Below are 27,565 nucleotides of genomic sequence, written 5' to 3'. Positions count from 1 at the left end.
GATTCAAAACTGCTGCAACATGTCAGTTTTTTCTTTATTTTAATTCTAACTTAAGGATTCCTCTCTTCTCTTAAGGATGTGTAATGCCTTGATTTAATTTTTAAGCTGCTGAGTAGCAGTTTACTTTCCTCTTGCATGTTCTCCAGTTGACCATGACTGCAAGGCATGAATTTTTAATAAGAAATCTTTGCAGGGCTTGATATTTCTCTTCAGCTTTTCTAGTTTCACAGTGTTGATGTGTGTGAAGACTTAATTCTCTAGCCTTTCTTACCAAACCACGGAGGATAACAGCAGGAAATTTTACTCAGGTGGAAGTTAGTCTAGAAATACTTAGATTAACTGTGTTTCAGTTTTGTTTTACCCTTTTTTAGATTGCTCTGTTTTGGGTAAGGCTGATAGGAGCTTCTTCTTGTTTACATTTTCTTCCTGTTGCTAGTTTCTGTCTGTGCTTGTGAAGGATTTGCAGAAGACTTATGAATCCAAGCCAAGCTAACATGTTAGTAATCTTGATCCTGTTCACAGAAGGTGATACTAAACCAGTCTTTTGTTCCTGTGATCCGACTGTTACTTTGTTCAACTTGTGAAAAAAACATAGCCTGATGTGTGCTTAAAGTGAGGTGTATTTCCTCAGAACTCTTGTTTATCAGGGATTAATAAATTTTTGAAATAGAAATGCATCACAGATCAAGCAGGGCTGAGTAATTTTTAAATTTAATTTTATTTTTCTTTGGTTCTTCATTGCAGTGGTGTGTGAGGTTTTTCTGTTTCTTTGAATAGTCTGTCAGATGTCCCATGCCAAGGATTTCCAGTGAAGTCTTTGTGAACACGTCTGATAAATTTTGGTAGGAAGTCATCGGTCTTGCATTTAGACATCTTGTTTTGGTCACTGAGATTTGCAGTTCCTTCAGCAAACAGCAAAAGTGACATCTCCTTGACTGATGCAGCTTTGGTCTGAGCTTAACAATAAAGTTTAAATATTAATATATTTAATATATTTATTTAATATATTAATAGAACACGCATCCTCTCCATTATATGTTTGTGGTTTTGGGGGTTTTCCCCCTCTTTGGGAATTTTGTGTTCTCATGTTACTGGTATTCTCCTCTCTTTCCTAAAAGTTTGCTTTAATGTTTCCTTTTTTTTAAGGAATGATACCTAAGCTTGCAGGCCTCCAGCAGTGAGGGGAATGGACAGGATAGAAGAGAAAGCTTCCATTTGTTTACCTGCAAGTCTTCCTTCTTTATAGATGGGAAAGGCTGTCATACTTCTGTGTGAAAGGAGACTGAGACTAGTCCCAAATGGAATCATGTTTTCATCTGCACTGTTGTGCTGTGCCTCCCAGGGCTGAGTCTTAGCTGATGTGTCTTTACATAGTGAAAAAAACTGTATGGACTATGGTTTATTCCCACTCATGTTACCTTTGTGCATTTTATTATTAATTAGAGTAATGTCTGACACACTAGGGATGCCTATTTGTAGCAAAAAATCTATGTTTTCAATTAATTCTGTTAACAAATTAATGTTGCTTATTCGAGCTGATGGCCTTATTTTCTGGACTTAGAACATTTGCAAACAGAACATCTGTATGCAAATGAGTGATCAGCAGGAGCTCTTGCGTGTGAGTACTTCAGGTTTGATAGACACAAGTTGGGCAGATACCAGTGTGGGGGGTGGCACTTTCATGCTTTCTTGATTACTCATGAATTCCAGGGGGTATCTTAGGACAGCGCTCATGTGCTAGGCACGAGTGTTCAGCCTAAAACAGAATGCTCTTGGGTTAAAGGAGGTTAACATTGAAAGTGTTGGCACAGGAATCCTGTGAATGAACAAATCCAGTGTGGACTTAGATACGTTTTTTGCAGAAAGATTACTGAATTCTTAGAAATTTCTCTTTTGTCCTTCTTGGGCATTACAGACACCTTGTCTGTTAAGAAAATGCAAGTAATACCTTGAGTTGAGTTAACGTTTGAGATTACTTTTATGGGACAGCTGATGAGATGAGTGGTTCTTTGTTTTGGAAAGCTAGCAACTTTATTGTTCATAGCCCAAAATGTTAGGGAATCTTGGAATTTCAGGTCTCAAATGCCTGGCTGTACTGACTGCCACTAACAGTGTTTGAAAAAAAAATACCACAGACACAAGTTTTTCTCTATTCTTGAAATACATGCATTTTCTTGCTTATTTATAGTGTAAAATGTTAAAACAACAACAAAGGCTTCGTTATTTATGTGGACCACTTCTTTGTCCTTTCCATGTGGTAATTTTGTACTACATGACAGTTTGGCATGAACTCACTTCATGCTGTTGCACAAAGCAATGTATTTCCCATGTTCTATAAATTGTTACATTTTGTACCTTTCCTTATCATCACGTAATTGGGGATACAGCAAAAGCAATGTATATTATGCTGCAGCAGCTTAGTTGCAAATTTGTTTGCTTTCCAATTTGCTGCTAAGGGCTGAGTCATTCTCAGTGCTATAACAAATACATATTAGATAAGTTATCGCAGCAAAACTGTTTCTCGTCACTTGGAGTTGATGATAGGAGAAATTTCAGAAATTTCTAAAGTCAAAAACAAGAGGTCTTTTTAAACACTGAAAGTATTTTAGACTCAAATTATTATATAAAATGAGTATGTCTGTTCGTTATGTGAAGTTGGTGACAACTGCTGTTTCCCCAGACTTTACAAAAACTGTTGCTGGTCCTCTTTTTCTTCAGCAGTGTGGTGTGAAATATTGTTTTGTTGCCTTGGAGTTTAGCTCCTCATGATTAAAGCGAGAATTGACGTTGCTCTAGCTGCTTGATCTCTAAGTTCTCCTCGTTCTGAGAGAGTTTTAGTAGCTGTTTTCACACAGATACTGAGCAACAGTTAGTGTCAGGGTTTAATTTGCATGATATGTCTCAGCAAAGCCTCTTAAATTAAAACTTTCCTGTTATTAGGAATACTGTTACAGAATTGGACCTGGATCTGCTTTCAGCACTGTTCATGCTCCATGAGAACTTGGTAGGATTTATGTGGTACATGGGACTTTTTTTTTGTCAAGAGTGTTGGCTTTCAGTGGAAACCAAGTATCTTCCTCTTCCAGCCCAGCTTTGCTTTTGTTTTCTTCCTCTTTTTTCCCTTCCTAAGAAAGGAAATTACAGAACTCTATTACATTACTTGGTATCTTTAACTCTGTTTTGATTTCTGCGGGTTTATCTTCCTGCAGCAAAACTGATAAGTCATGACTTTGCCAAATATTAGATCACATTCTTGATAAGTGTAACATTTTCATAACATGAGTCCTGTAATGGTAAAGGCATTATGATTACAATAAAGAGGTTGGGAAGCTGAAGCACCTAATCAAAATTAGAAATATATTTGAATTTTGTATTTTTGATTACCTTTCATGCAGTGTAGTCACTTTCAAATGATGTGAATGAAGTTTGGCTTTATTTTTAAGATTCTTTAAAGTCACAGGCTTACAACTTGGCAAATACTGTGTTCTAATTTTTGACTAGACATAGCTACTGAAAACTGCTGTTTCTGTTAATAGAGTATATATGAAAATAAAGATTTTTGAAAGGTTGGTGCTGTAGCAAAATCCATTCTGCTTACATGCGATATGCAAATATTTTACTGATTGAACTGCAAGTACTTGAAACAGTTTCTCAGTTTGCACAAAGCACAGTTTACTCAGCTACCTGAACTGAATGTATTCCTCAATGCTTGCAAATAATAAAAACTCTGGAAAGCTTATTTATAGTATATAAAAGTGGGGGGGAGATGGGGGAGGAAATAAAAATTGCCAGTATAAAGCAAAAGAATCGCTTTATTGGGAAAATATTTTTTGTGTATTACATGAGAGATGAAAGAGTTTGCAATGCAGAGGTCTGACTTAGAATTCTAACTTAACAAGGCTAAATCTAGACAGGAATATTTGTTTATGGAAGTTTTTACATTTTTTTCATACAGCAGGCAGTCATTGAGATTAGCAGTATGTTGCTTTGTTGGTAGAAACTCACCTTTTTGTTTGGTTTTTGTTTGTTTGTTTTTTTTAATTCATGCTGCAATTTCTTGCAGGTAGGATGTTGTCAGTGCAGACATCTGAGTACTGTGGTGGCAATGAGTGACTTGACCTGGAAAACTTTGTTCTGATTTCTTTGAGAAAACTGAAATAATTGTTATTTCTAGCAAAGGCATAAAGATGCAGGGATGTGCTGTGCAACGAAGCAGCCATGTGCTCTGATAGCTAATCAAGCTAATCAGGCCATCTGGGAGCAAGGGCCACTTTGTTTCACACGCACATCCGCATGTCTGAAGACTCAGAAATCGCCTTCCAGGGGTCTTTCAAGTCAGCTGAGCAAAGTGCAGCATGGGAAGTTTAATACACTGCTGTACTGGGAGTCGTTTGATGTCAGAAGGTTATTGCAGATTACTGCTCGGTGTCTGTTTTCCATTTCTCACTTCTTGACTAAAAAGGATGTTTTTGTTGTACATGTAGGTTTGTTTCAACAAAGGTTCAAAGACCTCCTATGTACAGGACAAAACACAAGCCCAAGAATTCCCTCGCAGTGATCAAGTAACATGGGCTACTGATTTTGTCTAAAAATCTCCTAAAAATAAAAGTTTGACAACATTTTTTGAGAAGGAATTCTTTGCATTGGAAACACAGGGGAAAAAAAAAGATAAAAAGATAGCTGTCTGAACTTGAGCCTGGAAGATTTCTTATCACAAGGAGAAGCTATTAAATTACACACAAGACATTCTTCCTCTCTCCTGTGTCATTCAGGGGAGGGAAATCTGAATGATTAGTCACAATATGAGAGTAGCCCCACCTTCCGTGCCTTAATTAAGTGTTCCTCTCAGTGTCTTTCATGTCTTTGTTGTTAACATCTGTTAGTGTTCTAAAGCAGTTTTTAACTAGAAAGTAAACACCGCTAAAAAATGTCTTTGCACATTATTTCTGGTTTAATTTTTCTATTGCTTATGTATTAATGACTTAAGAATTAATATAGATAAAGTGTAGACTTCTCCCACACACAGAGATAAAAGTAATTCTTGTATTTGATTCTTTGACTCCAGGCTATGGTGGCTTGTTATCCAGGCAATGGAACAGGATATGTGCGCCACGTTGATAATCCAAATGGAGATGGAAGATGTGTTACATGTATATATTATCTTAATAAGGACTGGGATGCCAAGGTATGCAATAATTTCTTTCTAAAATGCTTTCTACATACATACGTACATATATATATATACACACTTCTTGCTGCACCTTTGCCTAAGGTTTTTGTTCATGTCCTTATTTCTGTGCCTTAATTGTGTTTTTACATTATGTTAACTGTGGGTATCCTTTGCCTCCCTAGTTCTGTTGTTAGTGAGAGCAGATAGAGTGGAAGCATTTTTTATTTTTAAGGCTTTGAATTATATCAACAGGACCTTCTTGACAGTAAGATTGAAGGAAAGTGGTAAATGCCTCCCTATACATAAAGAGAGAGGCAATTTCATATGTTCTTAATTTAATTTTTCCTTATATTCCTGTTGAGTCTTGAGTTTACTGTTTGTGCAACTAGATTGCTTATTTGAGTATGCTTAGAAAAAGAAAGATGCTGTAGCTTGAGAGCATTTTCAGATAAGCCAAGTATTACAGTCATTGCTACATCAGTATAGTTCAAAGCAGCACAGGTCTTGTATCACTGTAGATACAGGGTGTAGAACAGATTTATACCACAGGTCAAGTGGTCTATTACTAGTGGCTATGATAAAGTGAATTTTTAGTAAGGATTTTCCTAGTGGTTCAGTGGGACTTGGTAGATTTGAAGAACATATGTAGCTAAATGGCAGTATTGAGACCATGAAAGAGTCATGCAAAGATAATTTACTAATTCTTTGATTTCTCTGCCATTAATGATGGAGAAGTTTATTCTCATAGTGTATGGGGGAAAAAACAAGCTAAAACTACTGATACTTCATCATGCTAGGGGAGTAGCATGGGGAAAAGTACATAGGAGCAGTCAGATTCTGTGCATTGTGTGCACCAGATATGGATAGCACAAATTGCAGATGAGAGTTGTTATTTTTCATTTTTCCCCTCATAACATACTTGCATAAAACTGGTAGATCAGAAAGCTGAGTCAGATGGATGCACTTCAAGCTTTCTGATGTGCTCCTTTGACATGTCAAATTGAATCCTATAATTAAAAAAGAATTCTTTTGCCGTGATAGCATCTTTGCATATAAATGTACTGATTGTGCTAAAAATTTTGAAGTGCAGCTTTGGGGCATTTTTAGTTGATTTATGGTTTCTCTCTTGGGGGGGAAAAAAAAAAAAAGAATACATACCAGAGTGTAGAAGTCAAACAAACTGCATTTTCACAGTAATTGTGAAAATTTTACTAGCTGGATATTTAATTTATGAACAAAGGCATTAATTTCCTGCAGAATCTATTTTAAATTACAAATTAATATGCTACCAAGTATATTGTTTATTGAAAAAAAGAATCTCAAACTTTCTTTAGGAGAAGAAATGGATCTAAATTGTCATTTGTTTGTTGACTGAGATCACAAATGCCCCTGTCATTTATATCAAATTGCCTTGTTAGTACTTGCAGTGTTATGTCTGTTACAACATGAAGGTCCATGATTGCCATCTATAGTTAGATTTAACAACATCAACACCCTCAGTAGGAAGAAGTTAATGTGACTTAAATATAATTAACCCCACCTACTTGTGTTTATTTCCAGACATACACAAGTAGGTTCAACTGTTTTCAGAACCTGGAAGAGATCTAAATTGACCTTGACTAGTACAGATTCAAGCTTTAGTTTGAAGTTTCCCACTCTTTCCTAATTTTAATTACACTTAAACTTATATCACAGTTAAATGAAATAATCTCTTTAATGGGGAAAGGTGAAACTCAGGTGTGAAATAAAATGTTTCTCCAACCTATATCAGGGTGTTTTTAGCCACCTGTGTAATATCAGTCAGTCTTGTCCTTTTTTTTTTTGCTAATAGGTAATGCATCAACCCCCCCCATCTAAGCTCACAGTTTTTACTTAAACGTGAATGCACGTAGCATTCTGAAATCACTCAGTGAAAAATGTGTTGAACATTTTGTAAAATTAAATGTATTGACAGAAAAGCCATCGATTCATAATTTCTGTAGCACCTAATAAAGGCTTTTGTTCAGTTCCAAGTGTCTGAAATATTTTCAAATGTGATATTCTGGACTTTTAAATACAATGAGACATGGCTCTCAAGCATTGTTTGAAAATATTTCATTTGTAGGTAAGTGGAGGCATCCTTCGGATATTTCCAGAAGGTAAAGCCCAATTTGCTGATATTGAACCCAAATTTGATAGACTGCTATTCTTCTGGTCTGATCGCCGCAACCCTCATGAAGTACAGCCAGCATTTGCTACAAGGTAGGAGTGATGGACTCTGCTGCATGATGCCTGTCCTAGAAAGAAATGAGAAATTAGTGACACTGTGAGTTATGACCTGACAGAAAGGAGAGTTGTTTCTGCTAATGGATGATGAGGCTTCCACTGTGTTGCTGAATTTGTAGTGTTGCCTGATCTCTTATTTTGAGAAAACCTCCTGAGGTGTGCTTGGCAGAACTGGGTGGGAGCACACAGAGCCGTAAGCACCCCAACTTAGCCAGTTCATTATTTCTCTGTAGTGGCTTTACACCCTTTTCCCTTCCCTTTGTCCTTAGCACCCTACTGTGTTACTGGCAGATTGACTGGGTACTTCAGCTTAATGTTCCCTCTTGTTGGGAGGGAGCTATCAGAAAATGGTAATTCTCAAACTAAGCTACCACATCCTAATTTGGGAATTAGGTGAGGGTTGTGGAACAGAAACAGCCATTGATACACAAATATTTTTATGGAGTACTGGAGGAGCTGCTCCCAGTCTGAAGCACACAGGGGAACTTGATCTCTCTTTTGTCCCTCGGTGCAGGGCAGTGGTTGATGCTAAAGGTACCCACATTCACTGTCCCCACATAAGTGACATTTCCAGATAGTGGTAATAGGTAAATCATTTGAATGATTGATCCAGACTTCCTCTTGCCCATGTTTTAACATGTTTGGATGGCCAGAGCACTGAACATTGACTGGAGCTGTGAGATAACACAACTACATTTGCAAGAAGTAACTTGAAACTGCCTTCAGCACATCCTCTTGCAGTTTTTCCAGAAGCTGTACTGCTTTCCCCTCCCCCTTTCTACTCCCAGAAGAGTCAGAGGATGAAATGCCATTTACTAAAGCTCCTTAAAGTCTTTTCTCAATAGCTGGCATTTTGTATTTAAATCCTGTATGGGCAGTGGAAAACCAGAGGAGCCATGTAAGAAGGGGTAGTTAATTGTCCCATGTGGCAAATGTCCAAAAAAAAGGTGATCCTGCAGTGTGACTCGGTGATGAACTTGACCTAGTAAAAAGATGAGGTCACAGGGCAAGGTGATGTGGGCAGAGACTTCATGCTGGGCAAGAACCATAATAGCAACTTATTAGGAAAAAGAGTGTAAACTTAGAGCATCAGTGTCACCCTTTCAATGACTTTTCAGATAATACCTACTAGTAGGAAAAAAACCCCAAACCCACTGCATGCTTTATGAAAACTTTTCTTGTCAGACTGCAGAAGTATCATTTAATTTAGGTTGTGTTTCATGTCAAGTGCTTCACTGGTATTTTGCTTCATAGTTCAGGAGTTCTTTTTTCTTGCTTTTCCTTAGGTACGCAATAACAGTGTGGTATTTTGATGCAGATGAAAGAGCACGAGCTAAAGTAAAATATCTAACAGGTAAGCTCTTCTTAATATCATTGTTGCTTTTTTGTTGAAGAATAGCTAAGTCTAGCCTCATCTCCTTAGCCCACCCTCTGCACAAAAAGGAAGTAGCATAACTCAAGTTAGGTTTTACAAGGAAGGTGACCCAGGGATTGATCTCCTCCTGGACAATGATTTGTGAAATCCGGGTCAATGCCTGTCCTGCTTACCCTTCTCTGAGACCTGAAGCTGCTCAGTATTTTTACATGGGGGATACAGTTTCTCCCTACTCTTGTCTCCCTAATATATGTAAAGATTAAATACACCAGAGACTGTAAGGCACTGCAGAAATGAGTACTCTGGGGAGATCATTTTGATCGAGTATAGGGATTCAACAAGTAAATACAACTTTACTTGACTAGCATTTTTATATTAGAAAAACAAAAGCCTAAAATTAAAATCTGTAATCAAAGAATGGACTCACTTCCTTGATTTCCAGTTTCACCTCTCTAGCATCTGTTTTCCTTCTCTGGCTTCTCCCCTAAGAGGAAGTTGATCTGATTTTCCTGTTCAAATTAGCATTATAAGGAGAAATGGTCTAGGACTTCTGTCATGCTTATACTTGCCATCACAATTTTATGTTTGTTACAGTAGTTTAAAAATAAACAAAAATCAGGTGTACTGCAAGTGCACACACACAGGAACACGGCTTTGTCAAGAGCTCTGAAACCAATGATGTTGGGGATGTGTGCCAGTCATTTCCAACTGAGACTTCCATTCATTGCTGTCTGGAGCTCCTAAGCAGCCCCAGAGCTGTGCACAGTTCAGTCCAGTCCCTCTTGGTGCTCTTGGTGACCATGCACTTTGGAAGTGGCAAGAGCAGTGCAGCTCCTGCCTGGCTTTCAAAGGGAACCCCTCAGCTCCAGCAGGGCAGGCTGTCCCACTGCTTGGTGGCACATGCCTGGCAAGGCACAGTTGACTTCCCAGGAAGTCAGCCTGCCTGGCCTCCACAGGAAGCCTGTCTGTCTCTAAGCTGGCCTTCATGTCACAAGTGTGCAACTCTGCAGCTCCTGGAGTCAGCCTTGCTGGATCAGAGCTTGGATGTTGCCTCTGCACAGCTTCAACTGCTGCCCTTTCAAAGGGAGGGCAGAGAAATGGTTGGAGGGGCTCAAGCCTGAAGGGAAGGTGCTCTTCCCTCTGCCCACCTCCCTTTCCAGGGTCCCCCTAAACTGCAGGCACTTAAGGAAGGAAGGCTGTGTTGTTTAAAATTTCACAGAATCACAGAACCAGTTAGGTTGGAAAAGACCTCTAGGATGATCAAATCCAACCTATGACCTAACACCACCCTATCAAATAGACAATGTCACTGAGATGGTGCTGCCAGAGATGGTGACGCCACCATATCCCTGTGCAACTCATTCCAATGTTTATCTGTGAAGAAATTCCTCCTCCTTCAGTATCAGTTTACTCTGTAATGGGTTTATATTACCATATTGTTGTGGTTTCAGTATTCATTTGCAATTAGAATTGCATTCTTTGCTCTATATCTGCAGCAGAATTGTGCAAGATGCAATTTATTTTCTACTGACAATAATATATGAAATTATAGAATTAAATGTCATGAAATAGAAAACTCTTCATTTTTTGGATAAGTGTCAGTCTAACTAAAGCCATGCAGAATATGTGTGAGTTTTTCTTGCTTATAGGAAATTGTGTTTTGATAGTAAAACTTCATTCTGGAAAGTGATATAGACTGTTAGACTGTATTTCAATAAATGCTGAAAAATACCATTTTCCTTTTCATATTTCTGCAGGTGAAAAAGGTGTGAGGGTTGAACTTAATAAACCTTCTGACTCAGTTGGGAAAGATGTTTTATAAGCCTTTGATTTAGCAACTCCCCTTGCTATTCTCCCTGATAAATCTTGATGCTATCTATTAACTTTTGAATGTGAATAACACGATAAAGGAAAATCAACAACAAACCAACATCTTATTACGGAAGCAAACAGTGTTTCAATGTTGCATCAAAAAGAAGGTTCTTTGACTGCTGAAGCATTGTACTATATGATTGTGACTCCAGGCCTGTGACTGCTTATGTGAAGAAGATAAGCAATCAGTAAGAAACACCATATGCATCTGGACATAAATAAGTGCCCTACATAGAATTTGTCCATCCTTATATTTTGCCAGACCTGTCATTCAGCTGAATCCATTTCATCTCTCCCTTTTTTTATATGGTAAAAGTTTGAATTTTGGGTAATTTTTGTATGACCAGGTACAGTTTATCAAAATTGAGTCTTAAAAAAAAAAAAGAAAAACTGAAAAAAAGGAAAAAAATTGCAGTATTCTCCAATATAACATGGATCTATTTTTGTAAAACTGTTCATACTGTTCTCCTCTGCCATGAAAGACCTAATTTAATGTAAGGGTTGCCAGTAACTGATAATCACTTTAATTTTTTTTACAACTTAAGTCAGAAAAGGAGCACTTTAATTACCAGCTAAAAACCTGATTGTTTTATATCATATCTCACACTAATCTTAACTTTTAAAGATTGCTGCTGTATTGTTTTTGGGGGGGGTTTTGTTTGTTTGTTTGTTTTTTGTTTTGGTTTTTTTTTTTTTTTGACTATGTTCTCTTGAACCTTATTAACAAAAGCAAATCAGTATCTTGCTATTAGTAACATTCAGTTTGTGGTTTTGTATGTTGAATCCACAGATGGAAAGTTTCTGTCTCTTTTCTTTTTTCTTTGGTTTCTTTTTTTTTTTATTTTTGGAGGGGGGATGTTTGTTTGGTTGTTTTTTATTTTTTAAGTGACTGGCACTAAGTGAACTTGACACTATCGGTTGCTGTCATTGGCTTTGGGGACCTGGTAAATACCATCAAGTTACAAGAATATACAAGGGCTTTCCTAGGCTATTAGAGGTACCCAGAACCTCCTTACTTACTTGACAGAAATTTTTGAGCTTTCTCCCTTTTCTAAAAAATACTTGTCACCCTCCTTCCCTTTGTATATAAGTTAATAGAATATCTAAAATTCACTTTTTTAAATTTCCTTTTCAAATGTTGGTGTCCCATGCAGTCTGTAAGTTGACACCTTGATCTATTATATAGTATCAAGGAGGTGGTCAGCACACTGAAGCTGAAGTGCATCACTCTGTAGGCTCCTTGTGCAATAATACATCTTTAAATTTTCATTGTTGCTGAAGGATTTCCCCAAAAAGGCACTGCCCTTTGATCAATACTGAGGTATATATTTAGTAAGAAAACATTTGCTTTCTTTTACATTGTTTTTATTTTATCCAGGAGATGGGACATCACAGAATAAAAGTGAGATGTGCAGAAACTGTGATATTCTTATTTTTAAGAAATGGATGTTTTGGACACGGATTTTTTTTTTCTTCTTCTTCTTTCCTTTTTTTCCTGAGCTTTAAAAGCTTGAGAAAACTAAAGCAAACCTATCAAAGACAGCATTCATATTTACAGGAGTTTGGGGGTTGTTCACCTTACCCACTGCATTTTTCTATCTGTCCCTTATTTCCTTACTTAGCCAAAACAATGTGAGTGTACAGAAATATTTCTGTATATATTACAACTTGTGACAATTTTAGCATCTGTATAGTTTGTATTCAATTAAAGACCCTTTCTATGGAAAGCTCAGTAATTTTTTATTAAAAACATTACTATTGTTCATGTAAAACATGAAAAAGCTAATTGTTTAGTAGCAAACTGACAGAAGGGGGGAAAATTCAGTATTGGTATATAATTTAGGAGAACCAACAAAAAGCCCAGTTCTGTTTTGATTTCACTTTTCCTCTTTTTAATAAGTTCTTGCCCTGTACAGTTCTCTTCCTCTTTCCTCTTTTCTTCCCAGAAAAACAGACAGGATACCTTTACTGTAAGTGCCTCTGCCAACCTGGCCAAGGAGTGCAAATCTTCGTTACTGTCTGGTCTGCAGTGCTTTTAGGCTACCAATGAAACAAGCAAAAAAATCACCTCTTCATCTTCATTAGTACTCCTTTAACAGAAGTTTGGTTTTGTTTTAGAAATGTAGGCATAAGCCTTTAAACTCATTTCAGTCCCTCTGTAATTCAAACCGCTGCAGTTAAACAGCGTATCAAATTCTAATCACACTGTAGGTTTGTGCTTGCCAGACAGGTTTAAAAAGTGCTTAATTTTTCACTCCATATAAGTCATTACAACAGGGTCGACAAATCAGGTCAGCCATTTCTTCCATGTCCTTTAGAAACTGTTCATTTCATGTCGGTTGAATATTCAGTCTTGAGCATCACCAAGCAGGTCCTTGTTTTAAAACTATTTTTTAAACTGTCTTATGATCTGTATGTGTCTAGTCCTGGTTAAAAATAAAGCTTCATAATGCTATTTTTATTCATGATGTTAGCTGGCTGTGAAATATGAGACCTTTATCTATAGCAGGCAAAGAAATTCAGGATTCATTTACAGGTTGCCTATAAAGTTGTGTAATTTCAAAAGCAGTGTTCATTATGAAAGAGCTCTCAAGTTGCTTGTAAAGCTAATCTAATTAAAAAGATGATGTATAAAGGTTCTTGAAAACTATGTGGTTATTTGTAATCTTTGTAACTTTTAAAACTACTCTGTGGCAACTAATTTATGAATGCCTTCTGATAAAGGGAGTATGTGGAATTTTGCTTGTTTTGTTGTGGGTGTTTGGTTGGGATTTTTGTTTGCATTTGTTATTTTTTTGTTGTGTTTTTGGTGGGTTTCTGTTTGGGGTTTTCTGGGTTTGGTGGGGTTTTTTTGTTCGTTTTTGTATTTTTTTTTTTTAATCAGAGCTGTTTCTGCTCTGGAGAAGAATCTGGGATCTTTTTTTCTTTGCCTACAGTTACAAGGGTGTGGTCACCATTTTCCTGATGATTTCCTCCCTCAAAAGCAAGACCCTTTTTAGGCTTTCTGAAGAGTGATTATGATGTAGAGTCAGCTCCAGTTTTTTTCACTGCCTTTGACAGGTATGTGAGGTAGAGAATGAGTCACATTCAAACAGGATTTGTAAAGTTAATGGGATCTCCTCACTTTTACATGGCTCCCAATGAATTATGGGCCCTTGAGAGAGGACAGAAGAATGGTCTCAGTCTGCAGGTGCAAAACTAAGAGACACTACACAATATTCTTCCACTTTTGACGAGTTTTGTAATGACTGTATGGTAATCAAGGAAACAGCTGTCTGTTCTGACATCACTCTGGCTTTTATGAAGCCCCCTGCATGTGCTTGTCTGTCTTCAGCTAGTTCAGTTACCTGGATCTTCAGATGACTCTAGTGTCAGTGCACCTTTTATGGCACTTGGGTGGCAGTTGTGCTCATTTCAGCTCTAAGGTGATGGTTCTTGGCATTTTTTTAGTTGAAACACAAGTGCAGCAGCACTGAGCAGATGGTAAAGTGCTTTGAAGTTTTTTCCATGTTCAGTGCTGTATATTTCTTAAAAGTTCTCTTGAAAGTACCTCTTCCCCATCCTAGTTTTACATTGAACAAGGAAGAAGCCTTTCTTGCAACCGTCCTCTGTAGACCTGGTTTGGGTTTTGTTTTGTTTTTTAAATTATCACATTGTGGAGGACAATATGCAGAGGGATTGTTTTGCATAGTGAAACACTGCACCAGGGAAAATGAAGTGTTTCTCTTGGGTGTTTCTCAGAAAAGACATTTGCAGATTTGAGTGCTGACAGCCTGTATCAGATGTAAAACATCTGGCTTTGCTGACCACTTCAGCAGTGGAAAGATCACATCTCCATCAGACTGGTAAGTATGGCCAGACTGAAAAGTGCCATTTCTGTGCGTGCTGAATGCTTTGAAGAGGGGGAGAATGCCGAGCGACAAGAGCAAACTCAAAGTCGCAAAACTCCAGCAGTCTAGCATTTGTACCTTGCCTGCAGGCATGCAGATAGGTGCATGCTCTTGCAAATACTTGGTAGGAATTTATGAGTACTGAACAGCAAAGACTTTGAAGAAATTTATGGGTCTCAGCTGGATTTGGATATCACCTGCTTTTTGGAGGGGGTAGAAGTATTGATCTCCGGTCTCCCATTTTCAGCTTATTTTTATTTTTCACATGTAAAGCTTGAATGTAAGTAATTACTGCGCGTGTAAGTCTGTTTGTACAGGAGCTGTGTTCACTCTGGAACATCTGCTGCATCAGAGTTGCTTGACCCTGTCTGTTAGGGGTGGATAGCAGCTGACAGAAGCAGGTTTCAAGGTCCTCTCTCCTACCGGACAAAACCAGTTTCAGAGAATTTTCTCTGTTGACTTTTACTACCGCTTACTGAGTTTCATCAAGCTTTTCCTGATGGCTTTGAAGTTGAGTGAATATACAGAACACTTATCCCTTTCCTGAAATACGAAAAAAACCACCCAAACTCATAGCTCCCAAATGAGTTGGCTCTAAAATTGGAAAGGACAGATGAGATGTAACTTGCCAACCTGTTGGGGATAGTCACAAGTCTTTAGCAGGAGAGGGAGAAAGTAATGAGCTGAATAGAAATAGTAAAGTAGGATGTGAAGAGACTGGCACATGAGACCAAGATAAAACGTGTGGGGTAGGTATGAAGAATATGGGACATTCCAATTAAATATATGCTATAGGTGTCTGCTTTGGGAGGAACATGAAGTGTGGGGAAAAAGAATAAACAATATGTTTATCTCAGAAAAAACAGTTGATGCATCTCATCCATCCTTTTCTTCATGGATGTGTATTGCAAACAAGCATATTTTTATCTCTGAAGATGAGATGTTCATAACTTTACTTGAACTAGGAGTTTGTTTCCTTGTCTGTATTCCAAAAGTAAGTTGTTGGACTTTCCCCTTATTAAATATGCAGTTTGGGATTAAACTTCTAATGGCAATAGTTTATGGGGTCTTCTGGAGAATTTACTGTAACTGTCTTTGTATATAACATGGCAATAAATGCTGGAAGAAGTGACTGGCTCATTTAGCCTCTAAGTCCAGTATCATCCTTTCCGTATGGCTAAAAGTTTGCAGGGCATGCCTCATCAGAGTGTGAGGGGTGTAAAACACAGAGATGGGCTAACAACTTACCAGGATCACATACAGGCAAGCTGTGCGATACAAGGCACACACTTCAGGGCAGCATCTGAACTAAAACCCATTATCTCTTTAAAATACTTTATTGTACTTTAAAATACTTTACAATGTTGGAGACGGGAAGTAAAATTCTGTCTCTGAATATTCTGAATATCCAGCACTCCTTGTGGGTTTGTCTGTCTGTGTCAGAGTGCTTTGCTGGGGTGGAACCAGTTCCTCTCCTAGGTTTATTTCAAGGGCTGATGTGGTTCTATTTTATTTTATTTAAAAGCCAAAGATGAAGCCAGCATAACTGATGTGTAAAGATTTGTCTCCTACTCTCAAATGAAAAGCCTAGTGCCTGAATATCATATTGGGTTGTGAGCTGGTATTTTTCTACCTACAGAAAGCAAGGGTCAACCAAAAAGCCAAGAAAAGAACCTCAGAAGTATCTGAAGGCAGGTCACTTCGTTTGTAAATGTGCCTTGCTTATGTTACTGCATGTAAGCAAGCTTTATAAATCTATTAAAAAAGATGGCATGATAGCAGAAGACATGGTGGCAGCTCTAAGGAAAAGAAGGAAATGAGAATTTTGGAGCTGGTTAATGGCTGTTGGAATCCCATGAATTTTTTTCGTGCAGTAAGATAGGAGTGAATCAACCAACCACTACAGAAACAAACTAAATGTCACCACCCCTAGATCTGAAAAGTACAGTTTTGGTGAGTGCTGTATCATGAGTTACCAGAGCCAAAAGACACTTCAGAACTGTTTTTATAGGAGCACTTGAGAACATCTTTGGACATCAAGGAGAATATTTCCTCGGGGAAAATGTGATTGTGGACACTGCTAATGTTTGCCAAAGGGCCGTGGGTAATAACAATCTGTTTTCTGAGATTAGAGTCCAGCTGATGGTGTTCTCGATAGTAAAGAGCAAAGTTTGAGCTGTCACATTGGGCATATTTATTTTCCCTTCACTTCCCCTTCCCCAGCCACAACATAATAATGAGTAATGTGGTGCTGGGCATGTGTTCTGCACTGTCATATTTTAATGAACAAGCAGAAACTGTACAAAGTTAACTCTCTTCAATCCTAAATAGTTCTTGGATCTAGAAGAACTCCCGAAGGGGTGTAGGTAACAATTTCTAAACTTCTTTGACTACTTTTTTTTTTTTCTCACTCGCACTATAAGAACATTATACCTGTTTGAGTTTGTTTTTTTTTTTTTTTTAATTTAACCCTTTATTTAAAATAGCACATTAGGAAATTACAGTATCTAGCTGAGAGTTTCTGTAACTCTGCAACCATGCAACATTATGCAATGAGATGAGGAGGGAGGGCACGTACTGCACGATCAACCCAAGGCTTATACAAATCCCAGAAGGCAGGCGGGGAGTGGGAGGCCACCTGTGGCCAGGCTGTGACTGGGACACCGGGAGCGGGATACAGCAATGAGAGAGAGAGCAGGTGGCGTCATGGGATTGCTTGTCACTTGGGATGTGTGTCTGCTTCAGCAACATTGCATTTCATGGCCCAAGCCTAAGCCCAAATGTCAGCCGTGAGACCTCTTGGAAGAGTTGTTTTGACTCTGCCATATTGCCTGGGAAATGCTGCCTGATAGCTTGGATAGACTTAAGGTTTTGTAGTGCATGAAATACCTCCTGTTTCCTCTCATGAGGTGCTTTTCTGGCATTCTAAATCTCTTCTAGGTACATTCAAAGTTAATTAAGTCTGAGTTTTAATTCATGCTGTCTGCAGGGTTGATAATCCTTCCCCCCCACAGTGGAACTTGGAGAGGATTCAGCAATTAGGCTTGGCAGGGCAGAGCTTCCTTGTACCTGTCCTTGTGTCACGGCACCTGCCCAGCTCCTTCCTGAAGTGCCCCAGTGTCTGATGCGTGTGACAGGAGACTTATCCCTCATCCCCATGGTCTGCGTGGTGACAGTAATGAGAGCTGCCCAGGCCAGACCTTGCAGGGAGGGAAGAAACGCACATCTGGGAATCAGCTGATGGTCAGAGATGGTGTCAGCACCTCTAGGCTGTACCAGGGCAAGGTACAAGCAGGTGTACCTTAATTGCCTTCAGCTGTAATTTCAGTTTGACCTGAAGTGCTCCTGGGGTTGTTAGGTGGAAACCAGGGCTGTTTAGGTGGGAAGGGGCTCCTGAAGGTGGTCTGGTCCAGCTCTCCTGCCCTTAAACAAGGTCACACAGATCTGGCTGCCTAAGACCACTTGCAGTTGGGATTTGAGTATCTTCAAGGATGGACACTCCACGACCTCTGCAGGAAACTTGTTTCCATATTCAGCCACCTTTGCTTTTCTCTTCTTTAAATTAAATTTCCCATGTAGGTACTGTTAATGTAAATCCTGCCTTTGTAAATTGCTTACTGTAGCCACAAGAAGAATTAAAACCCCCAACAAAACCAAGTTCCTATAGCTCATATCCTGTACCAGGCCTTCACTGAGCTCTAGCCCACATCTTCCCCTACACTTTTTATGCCACTAGTAACAGCTCTGAAGAGAAGATACTTGCAGTAAACACAAAAAACTATGATCCAGAGATGGACATCAGTTAAATAAAATAATCACTGCTTTTAAATTAAGCCACTGTGAAGCCGAATACTTGACTTGTTGGGTTTTGCCCCTTCAAAAATTCTTTGTTATACCGTTTAAGAAATGTCACGTCCGAGACATACTAAGGCAAAATTATGTGAACGAAAGGTGATGGATGGAACAGAGACAGGGTGAGCTATTGAGGCCAAGCTGCTGCACCTGCTTAGAAATTAAATCGAGTCTTAAAGCAGCCTGGCGTGGCAGAAGCGAAAAGGAAACAGAGGAATTAAGGCCATGGCCATATCCCATTTTAACCTTTCACACCTATAGTATACTGCTCTTCCCTGGAGCTGTTACACCCCTCTGGCTCCCTGGCTTAGCCGAGGCACAGGAGTTTTGTGTTTTATAAACCCCTCTGGCTTCCTAAAACTCTATACTTCATCTCTTGCAGAGCTGTGTTGATGCCAAATGGTGACAGAAAATTAGCTTTGTCACTGTAACAGATGCAAGCAGAGCGAGATCTGTAACCCACGGAAGGATGCCTTTGGGGTTACTCCTGAGCCCTGAACTAGAAAAATGAGCTGCTCTCTCATCTTCCCAGTCCTTCTTGCAGCAAAGTTAAAGAATCACTCAGAGAACCTATTAGCTGTAAATTCCGCCCCCCCCATCACCACTATTCCTCCTCCTTTACCTCGTTTGTGGTCCAGTCAGGGTTGCTGCTGGTCCACGTTCAGCCTGGAGTGCAGTGTAGGTGAAATACGAACCTGCAATCCTGCACTCTGTTCTCTCCCTGCACAGGTTCGAGAGGAAGAAATAACAATTCCTTACGTGTAAGGAGTGCCACCTAACGGCGTGTTGAAAGATCCCAAAGCTACACACAGCTGGGGTCTTGGTTTTTATTTTCATACACAGTAGTCTATGAAATCACACACACGTATTTTCACATATAGTGAAATGCAAGTCTCTTTCATGGCCTGTCTGCCCACAAACCACACTTCAAGGGTAATTTTTATGCAGAGTCTTTATATTCAAATTTTAAAAAATAGTTTCTTAAATCCCAAGGCTTCAAGACAGCTGTAGTACTCCAGATGCAAGTAAGAACTTGGGCATTTCAGTTTGGAGAGTAAAACTGATGAATGCTGGCTATTTGTTAAAGGAGCAGCTGCTGGAGACCAGCGGTTTCACTGCTGCTGCCTTCACCATGTCAGGCAGCCACAAACATGCTCCTAGGGGGATGTAGGCCAGGTGTAACCTCACCAGGTCACCCGGTCCAACCTTTTAGTGGCCTTTCAATTTAAGGTGACAAGATGCGACAAAAGGCACAGACATGGTGTTCTAGGATGGCCAGAGCCAGCAGTGGTGAAGCAAACTGCCGTGGTGGGAGTTTCTTAACCTTCTCCAGCCAGAATAGTCTGCATCATCCCACCATCATCATGGATTGCTCCAAACACTTGGAAGAGATGTCCATCTGACTTTTTCCTCAGAAACTTGCTGTTGATTCCTTCTTAGTGTTAGCCTTCAGTGAAATGTATCTTGCTTTACTTGACGAGATGCTTTGTGTATGGAAAACGCAGGAGAACTGAGGGGCTCCAGAAGAACACAGGAGGAAGAAAACCCTCACAAGCCATTTAGTCTACTGCACGTCCTCCTGCACCAAGGGAAGTTTGAATAGCTACTTCGCACCTCAGGAATTGTTATTCACTTCTTGTCCAGTTATGACTAAGCCCTCTCTAGCCTTTGATTTTGTACTAGATTATTACCTGGTGACCTTCATTATGCTGGCCCAGAGGCAGGCAGCACAGCCTGTTCCAAATGAGCAATATTTCTCTGGTTGTTCTCTTGGAAAATGTTCCTAGAAAGATGGCTCAGATACCAGATTCCTGATTCCACACTCTGAGCAGCCCCTGCCTGAGGGGCCTGCTTCCAGCTAGACGTAAATAGTTTCCTCATCAGCTTATGCACAGGCATTAGGGTTGAACTGGCTGTGAGAATACACTTCTCCATGTGACCCAGATATACCAGGTGAAAACAAATAGAGGTTGGACTAAAGGAGAGGTGAATGCCCACTATTGCTTTTAATATATGTTCTAAAACAGACTATTTCTATTGTATATCTTCTTGCAAGATACTAATACATTTTAGGAGCCCTGAGAAAAATTCTTCTCACTGCTTCATCAGAAGTCAAGTATGATGAAAAATTCCTAGATAACATTTCCATAAAGTAAAAAATACTTCCTAATATTAGACCTTCAAGATTTCTTGCCTGATAACCAATTTCAAGGTAACTGAAGAGCAGTCTCTTATGGTAATAATGAAAGAGCCAAGTAAGCCCCACTTAGATAGTTCTGATGTCTGGAATTCCTCTCTGAATTATCCGGAGCAATCCTAGTAGGTCACCACAAAATGAGATAGCTTTTTCCTGTACTTTGCAGAACCTTCTGCTGACAAAATGCACACACAGGCTTGACCCTCCTTCATAGCTGCTTTGCCTCAGAAATCGAGTCTATTAACTTGTTTCTCAGATTTCCATTCAGGCAACTTATGCTGCATTTCAGTGAAGCGTGTTTGTTCAAGGCTCACTGACAGCTTGTGTTGTTCCAGGCAGTATCTAAACTCACTCAAGGACAAAGACAACCAATAGAGAAGATGAAATTTCTCACCTTTGACCCAAATTGAGCAGTGTATTTTAAAAACATACTAGTAGTTACCTTGTGGGTAGGACACTGTATTCAAGCACAACATTTTACACAAACAGCATTTGTAGTAAATACCCAAAATGAAGGTAGCCATGACCCATTAATAACACCCTGCAATAAATAGCAACTGCAAAGCCTTCCTCTCTGGATAAAAGAGGTCCTGGTATTAGAATACTTCCTTGTAAAAACATATGACAGAGGTGCTATTTTTCCATAGCTAATCCAGAATTGCTCAATTGTTTGGACAATGATCTATTTTAGGACCTGTGTATATGAGGGACAGACTTGCCTACAGCTTAAGTTCCCCCCTCCCTCAACAGCCTACTCAATTCTTCATTTATTTTCTGTTTGTTGTTCAAATGAACAATTCAGAAGTAAAAGAAGACACCAGGAAAAAATCCCCACATTTAATAATACCCTCAACCCTTCTCCTTTACTCCCATCTATCCCAGTAGGAAAGAAAAATGAGGAAAGTGCAGAGAGCAATTTTAATGGAAAGATCTCTCAAAAATGCTTCACAACATGAGAGATACTTTGTGGTACAACTCTCATCCTCATCTTAAAAACATAAGATAATACAAATATTTCTTGGTAGTCCTGTCCTTGAAAATGTCAAGTATCACTGGAAACACTGATAAATGCTGCAGCTTTAATAAGGAAGTATGTAAATTTAACATGGCAAAGCAAGTTTTACTATCAGTATTTGTAAAATTTTTCACAGAAGTGCAACATTAGGGAAACTGTTTAAAACAGGATGGAGAAAGCAGCAGTTGAAAGCAGCACCAGCACCTGTTTTTACAGGGAAATTTAAGAAGGAAAAGTGTTAATACAGAAAGGCTCTAATAAACAAGATTGTCAGCAAATATATAGGTGAACCCACTGGTAAATGACACAAAATGGCCAGGCTTAGTGGAAATTTAAACTTCAGTAACAATTTATTCAAAGTATGCAAGAACAAAGTAATTTACATTAATCTTCTGTAGTGTCAATAATTTTTAAAATACAAAGTATTTAAAATGAGTTAAGAGAGCAGCAGTAATACTGTAAACATCTACAAACCAGGCTGATACAGCCATTTAAAATCACAGTAAGAAGATATAAACCAATTTTGTTTAAAAGCTATTTATATAAAACTAATTTTTTTTTAAGCAAATATACATACAGTCAGTTTTACTGGTTGTAAGGAATAAAACTGCTTAATGTTTAACCCGTTAAATACCTTAGTGCAGCAAGAGAACGTTTCAGGAAGCTCACATGGAAAACACATGTGCCTGGCACTCATAACTTTTCATGGCACAATGGCTTTAGCACTCAACTGACTGGCCTGCTAACCAAGAACCTAGCTAGCTTCCAGAAGAATACAGACTGGCAGGTAATGTCCCTTTAATCCTAATTTGTCCTGTATAGCACTGGAAGTTTAACTGGGAAATCATGAAAGCTTTTATGACATTTCCAGGAACAGTCTTTACCGATATTCCTAGCAGCATTCAACACAATTTTTACTTACTAGCATGAGGATACGGAGGTCACTTACATTTTAAATTCCATTTCAGAACAGGCACACAGGGGTGTAACCACAGCTGAACAAACCCTGAGCAAATTACCTTTCAAACAATGCTTCCAGCCCTGGTTTACCTTTTTAAGAAACTTTCTGCTGTTTTACGCAAGACAAGAATCAAGATGTTCATTTATTTTAGATTCCAAAACATCAGTCTCACAGACAGGACAACTGACTCTTCTATCCTGCCTCACAGGATTGCTGGGACCTGCAGAGGACTCTGGAAGTTCAGCTCTGCTTTTTGTAGTTGTAGTGACATCAGTACCCCCCTTTTGGATGAAATACTTTTCAAAGGCAGTTTTATCTTCCTCTTTTGGCCATCGCTGCAGTGTATTAGCACATTCTAAGCGTTTTTTCTCAGATGCACCCTGAGCTCTTGGGGTCTGCTCCAAACAAATTCGTTTTGGTGACCAGTTAGAAGATGGCATAGCCCTCTTGCCAACTGGTGAGCCTTGGCTTGACGTTTCTTCAGCAACACGAGCCACCCTAGCAGGGAACCCACAGTCGTTCTCATCATCTTCTGCACTAGCAGCACATGGTTTCGGAAACTCACGCTTTAAAGATAAGTTGCTCTTCTCACTGGCACCATTGGCATGAAACAGAAAGATGCCACTGTGGGGTAATTTTTCCAGTTTTTTCTCCTTTTTAGGGATTGGCATTATCCTTACTGCTGAATGATGCAGTGAGCCATGCACTTCACTATTTTCAGTGGAGCTGCTGGCATTTGTGTTTTTCTCAGAAAGTACACCATCTCCTCCTCCAAGCCGATATCCCATTCCACTAAAAGGAGTCAGGTCTTGCATACCTTGCATTTGTGTATTGCCTGCAAAATCAGATTAAAAACTAAGTTAATAATTTTTTCATTAAAAAAATCATGAGCTTAGTATTTGAGGTGCTTCACACAAAAATATCTGCTGCTTGAAAATAATGCACGAAACGAAATTTTTTGTAGACAATTCAGTTGAGGAGCAGCCTAGAAGTGCACAAACAAAGAGACCCTGTTCTTTGGCTGTGTAACAGTAGCATCTAAATCAAGCTTATGTAGTGTTTGGTCCACATTTGTTCAAGAAAACATCTGGACAAAAATCAGTTTGGAAAAGAAAATCATAAAATACCTTTGTTAGTTGACTTGAAATGTGGAGGTTTTGCTGTCTGGGTTTTCTGCTTGGACTTCTCTGAGAATTTCTCTGGTTCCTTCACTTTTGTGAACGTGCCCCCACACGTCCTTTGATGTTCATCCCACCAGAAGTCATGTGCAGAGGGTGCTCTGTTCATTGAACGCTTCACATATCCAAAGTAAGGCGCTCTGTTTTGGCAGGGGCCATTGCATCGCCACCAGTGCTGGCGGTACAAATTAATCTCATCGTAAAAATTGTGATAGATCTACGTTAAACAGAAAAAAAACAAACAAAAAAACCCCCAGTCATTCAGGAAGTTACACATTTTATATCACTAGCTCTATAATATTTTTAAAAAAGTCTATTTCCATTCAATTCCACTACTGCTGTGATTTTTATATTAGCAGTTAAAAGAGCTGGACCTGAGTAAAATTTGATCAACACTCAGCTACCATTCAAACAAAGCTTTTAAAAAAAAGACAGGATATGCAGGAATACGTCCTGGTTATCTTGTTTGAAATGCAATAAAATTACTTTGGAATTCTATCTACAATTTTACCTAGAAGATGAATTGTTTAGAATGCATGGCAAACAACACCAGTATTGTATTCTCCTTTCAGTTATTCAGTTATACCTTGTTATTACCTTAACTGATCTAATTAGATATATTATTTTTAAATATTGACATAAATATCATTATCATCTATTGACATAAATCTTGACTGCTCTTCACATGGAACACTTCTGTCCCTGCTACCATTAAGCTGTTTCTAGTTTACCACAAAAGCTTAACGAAAATTTCTTACAGAGAACATACCTGAAAATTATATGACTAATAACTCACCACATCTTCCTCAACCTGTTCCCACCACTGTTTCCAACAAAATAACTATGGAACTGGCACACACTTGGATGCAAATTTATATTGGGACCAACTGTGGAATGTCTAACAAGAATGTTATGTATTCCTCACCAATTAACTAAAACAGCTAATCAGGAAGAAAATTATTATTAAATCAGAAAGAAAGAAAAGAAAGAAAATCTATGAAATCAGGTGAAGAGGATTAATCTTACTGTGACATTGGCTCCAGTCAAGAGATTAATGCGACGCATGTGCTTGCAGAACTCTGGTCCATGAGACTCACGGTCTTTGTAGTTATGAGTAACAAAGAGCAGGGCATGGATCATTTCATGCAACAATGTCTGAAATGATGAAACCATTAGGTATTCAATGAAAAGCATTGCATTTTCATTTTCATTATTAAGCTGCAAGGATTTTACTCTTCTACACTGATTGTAGTACTGATCATATCTTTGATTATTCACATATTCAGTCTGGGTCATAAAAACATAATACTTTGATCTGTCAAACCAAATTACCCCTATTCCCACATCACTAAAACACACTGCAGAATATCATTACAATAAGCAGCATTCCAAAACAGAGAAATAATCCTCAAACTTAATCACATCTTTAAAGACATCATCCTCTACACAACCCCAAAAAAGTGCCACTTTTGAGCAAGCTAAAACTCTACAGCATTTCTGTTCTTAGGCAAATATGAATGTTCAGCCAGCTCAAAGCAGCAGCTCTGGCAGAGGCCCAAGAAACAACAAAAAGTCATGTTAAGTCATATCCTACATCCTTCTATTTTTGCTGTTGGTCCTTTCGAAACTACAGTCTATGTTTGGTTTGAGTATTAAAGGATAATTTAGGGGTTAAAAACTTGAGGTTGTTTTTTCTCTATATAAAGTCAATAAAATAAACTGCCTTTAGACATCTGCTTGGAGTTGCCCACTTAGAAACATAAAACTAAAGACTGCCATGGTACTGCAACACAAGCCACACAAACATAACAGTAAAGCCACCACTATTTTATGATCTATAAGTTACTACATAAAGGAATCCCACTATGAAATCTAAATCTTTGTATGAAGCAGAAGGAGGGGGGGCGGGCACAATACACTTTATGTGCAGATTCATAAGCCACGTTTAAATACCTCCACAAGATCCTTCCTGGGCCGTAACTTCAGAAGCGGCTCACTGAGACGAATGGAACACAACCCACTTCTTTCGTGATATGAACAGATACCAGCAGAGCTGAAAGGAAAAGCAGAAAGCAAATATGAAAATCTATTTGTTTCTGCAGCACATAAAGTAAACAGAGAATTTAAGTTAAAATGTCATCCCCTGTAAACACATGCTAGGTCACTCAGAACATGGAATAAGATCACTTTGAGCAGTTACTTGAAAAACTCAGCACAGTTAAGCAAAGAAAAAAAATCCCCAAGTTCCTTAGAGTAGAAAAACCTGTTTTGAAAGCAGAAGAATGTTTCCTTTAGAACTTGTGATGGACTGAAATACATTACACAGAGGCTGGAGATTCATGGCAGCAAACACTGACTTAATTGCTGATTGTTTCAATTTCATTTCCCACCCTTCATCAACTTTTGACTCATACCGGACCTACATACTTCTGTGCACTAATCCAGCAAACACTACTTTTTTTGTCTGTGTTAGTCCTACTGAGTTAGTCCTCTATCAGTGCAATAGCCGACTATTTCCAATTGTCTAAAGAATACTGCAACTAGCAGAGTGTAAGAGGTGGCGGGACTCCAGCCACCAGCAATTGCATCTGCTGCAGAACTGCAGACTGCACTTCAAAGATTCCTGGGTTTGTTTAACCTCAGATTTCTTCTCTATGCCCCTTCCTAGTCTATTCTAAATTTTTCTAATACACTATTATTAGTTCATATTTGCCTTTCTGCCGTGCAGTAAAATTATCATAAAGACTGAGAACCAAAACACGACTACGTGAGTTCCGCACATATCATCTAATTTCTTCCGTTTTAACTCCCTTCGGCTTGCCTGCATCTCGAGGAAAGTCCTTGACAGCTGCCAGGGACGACAGATGCAAGGCAAGGGAGACAACGACAGCGACCAACTCATGTCCCGCCGTACGGGCTCCGCCGTAAGGACATTCAGGTGCCCGGGAAGAGAAGCTGTGGCAGCAGCACGGCGCTAGCGGGGCACAGCGAGGAGCAGCGCAGAGCGACAAGTGACAGCTCCTCCCCGACACTGGCAGCCGCACGCCGAGCTCCATGGCTGCCGGTCCTTCTCACCGCCCCGACACCGCGCACACGGCCAGGGCCGGCGGAGGCGCGGCGGGCAGCTCCCCGAACACACGGATCGGCCTCCCCGCCGCCTTCCCGGCCCTGCCGACCGCCGCCACACATCCCCCGGCCCCCGGGACAGGGCAGCCCCAGGAGCTCGGCCGGCGCTCGGCCCCACAACCCCCGGTGGCGCACCTGGTCATGCGGGGGCTCCAGGACACCGTGACAGCCTCCAGCTTGCCCCAGAAGAGCGTCTGGTTGAAATGCACGAACAGGCCGTGCACGTCGGGGCTGGGGTCCAGCAGCTCCCACGCCTCGTCCACCACCGACAGCGGGCGGAGGGACGAGCGGTACGGAGAGACATCAGGGCACGCTGCCGCTGTCGCTGCCGCCGCCGCCTCTACCGCTGCCTTGTCCTGCTCTTCCCACTCCTGCTGCAGCCTGAGGGCCAACAAGAAATCCTCGTCCTCCATCCCGAGTACAGCTCCCGTCGGCCGGCAGAGCCGCAACCGGGATCGGCAACCGGGATCCGCAGCCGCCGCGGCGCACGCGCAGCACCGACCCGCGGGCTGCTGCTGCTGTCGCCACCGCGTCCTTCCGGCTGCGCGCGCCGGCAGAGTCCCCTCCGCCCCTTCCTTCCCTTCCCTTCTCTCCAACCCTTCCCTTCCCTTTCCTCCGCCCCTTCCTTCCCTTCCCTCTGACCCTTCCTTCCCTTCCCTCCGCC

The 27,565-nt window shown here is 39.9% G+C and overlaps 2 protein-coding genes across 2 annotated transcripts in view; one reads left to right on the top strand and one right to left on the bottom strand.

Moving 5' to 3' along the window:
• Positions 1-13,329, top strand: part of EGLN1 (egl-9 family hypoxia inducible factor 1) — a 34,089-nt gene extending 20,760 nt beyond the window's left edge. Inside the window, exons 2-5 of the mRNA XM_014874379.2 lie at positions 5,066-5,185; positions 7,275-7,411; positions 8,722-8,789; positions 10,568-13,329. Coding sequence (XP_014729865.1) covers positions 5,066-5,185; positions 7,275-7,411; positions 8,722-8,789; positions 10,568-10,632 — 390 coding nt within the window. The 3' untranslated portion in view covers positions 10,633-13,329. The remainder of the gene's footprint in view (positions 1-5,065; positions 5,186-7,274; positions 7,412-8,721; positions 8,790-10,567) is intronic.
• An 8,628-nt stretch (positions 13,330-21,957) lies between these two features.
• On the bottom strand, positions 21,958-27,427 carry SPRTN (SprT-like N-terminal domain). The gene is made up of 5 exons (XM_014875119.2): positions 27,037-27,427; positions 25,729-25,828; positions 24,802-24,930; positions 23,725-23,992; positions 21,958-23,432 (listed from the first exon to the last, which is right to left on the bottom strand). Exons 1-5 carry the CDS (start codon positions 27,312-27,314, stop codon positions 22,711-22,713), a joined length of 1,497 nt encoding a protein of 498 aa, XP_014730605.2. The 5' UTR covers positions 27,315-27,427; the 3' UTR covers positions 21,958-22,710.
• Positions 27,428-27,565: the final 138 nt, after the last annotated feature.

The sequence above is a fragment of the Sturnus vulgaris genome, chromosome 3, assembly GCF_052056855.1.
Source record: "Sturnus vulgaris isolate bStuVul1 chromosome 3, bStuVul1.hap1, whole genome shotgun sequence".
Classification (NCBI taxonomy): Eukaryota; Metazoa; Chordata; class Aves; order Passeriformes; family Sturnidae; genus Sturnus; species Sturnus vulgaris.
This window is presented reverse-complemented; position numbering and strand designations above follow the sequence as displayed.

Bases quoted from the DNA above. Each gene is read 5' to 3' on its own strand.
- SPRTN (XM_014875119.2), bottom strand. From the start codon at position 27,314: ATGGAGGACGAGGATTTCTTGTTGGCCCTCAGGCTGCAGCAGGAGTGG. The intron at 25,829-27,036 runs GTGCGCCACCGG...TTTTCCTTTCAG, and splicing joins TGGAGCCCCCGCATGACCAG to CTCTGCTGGTATCTGTTCAT. The intron at 23,993-24,801 runs GTAAGATTAATC...TGTTTAACGTAG, and splicing joins TGACTGGAGCCAATGTCACA to ATCTATCACAATTTTTACGA.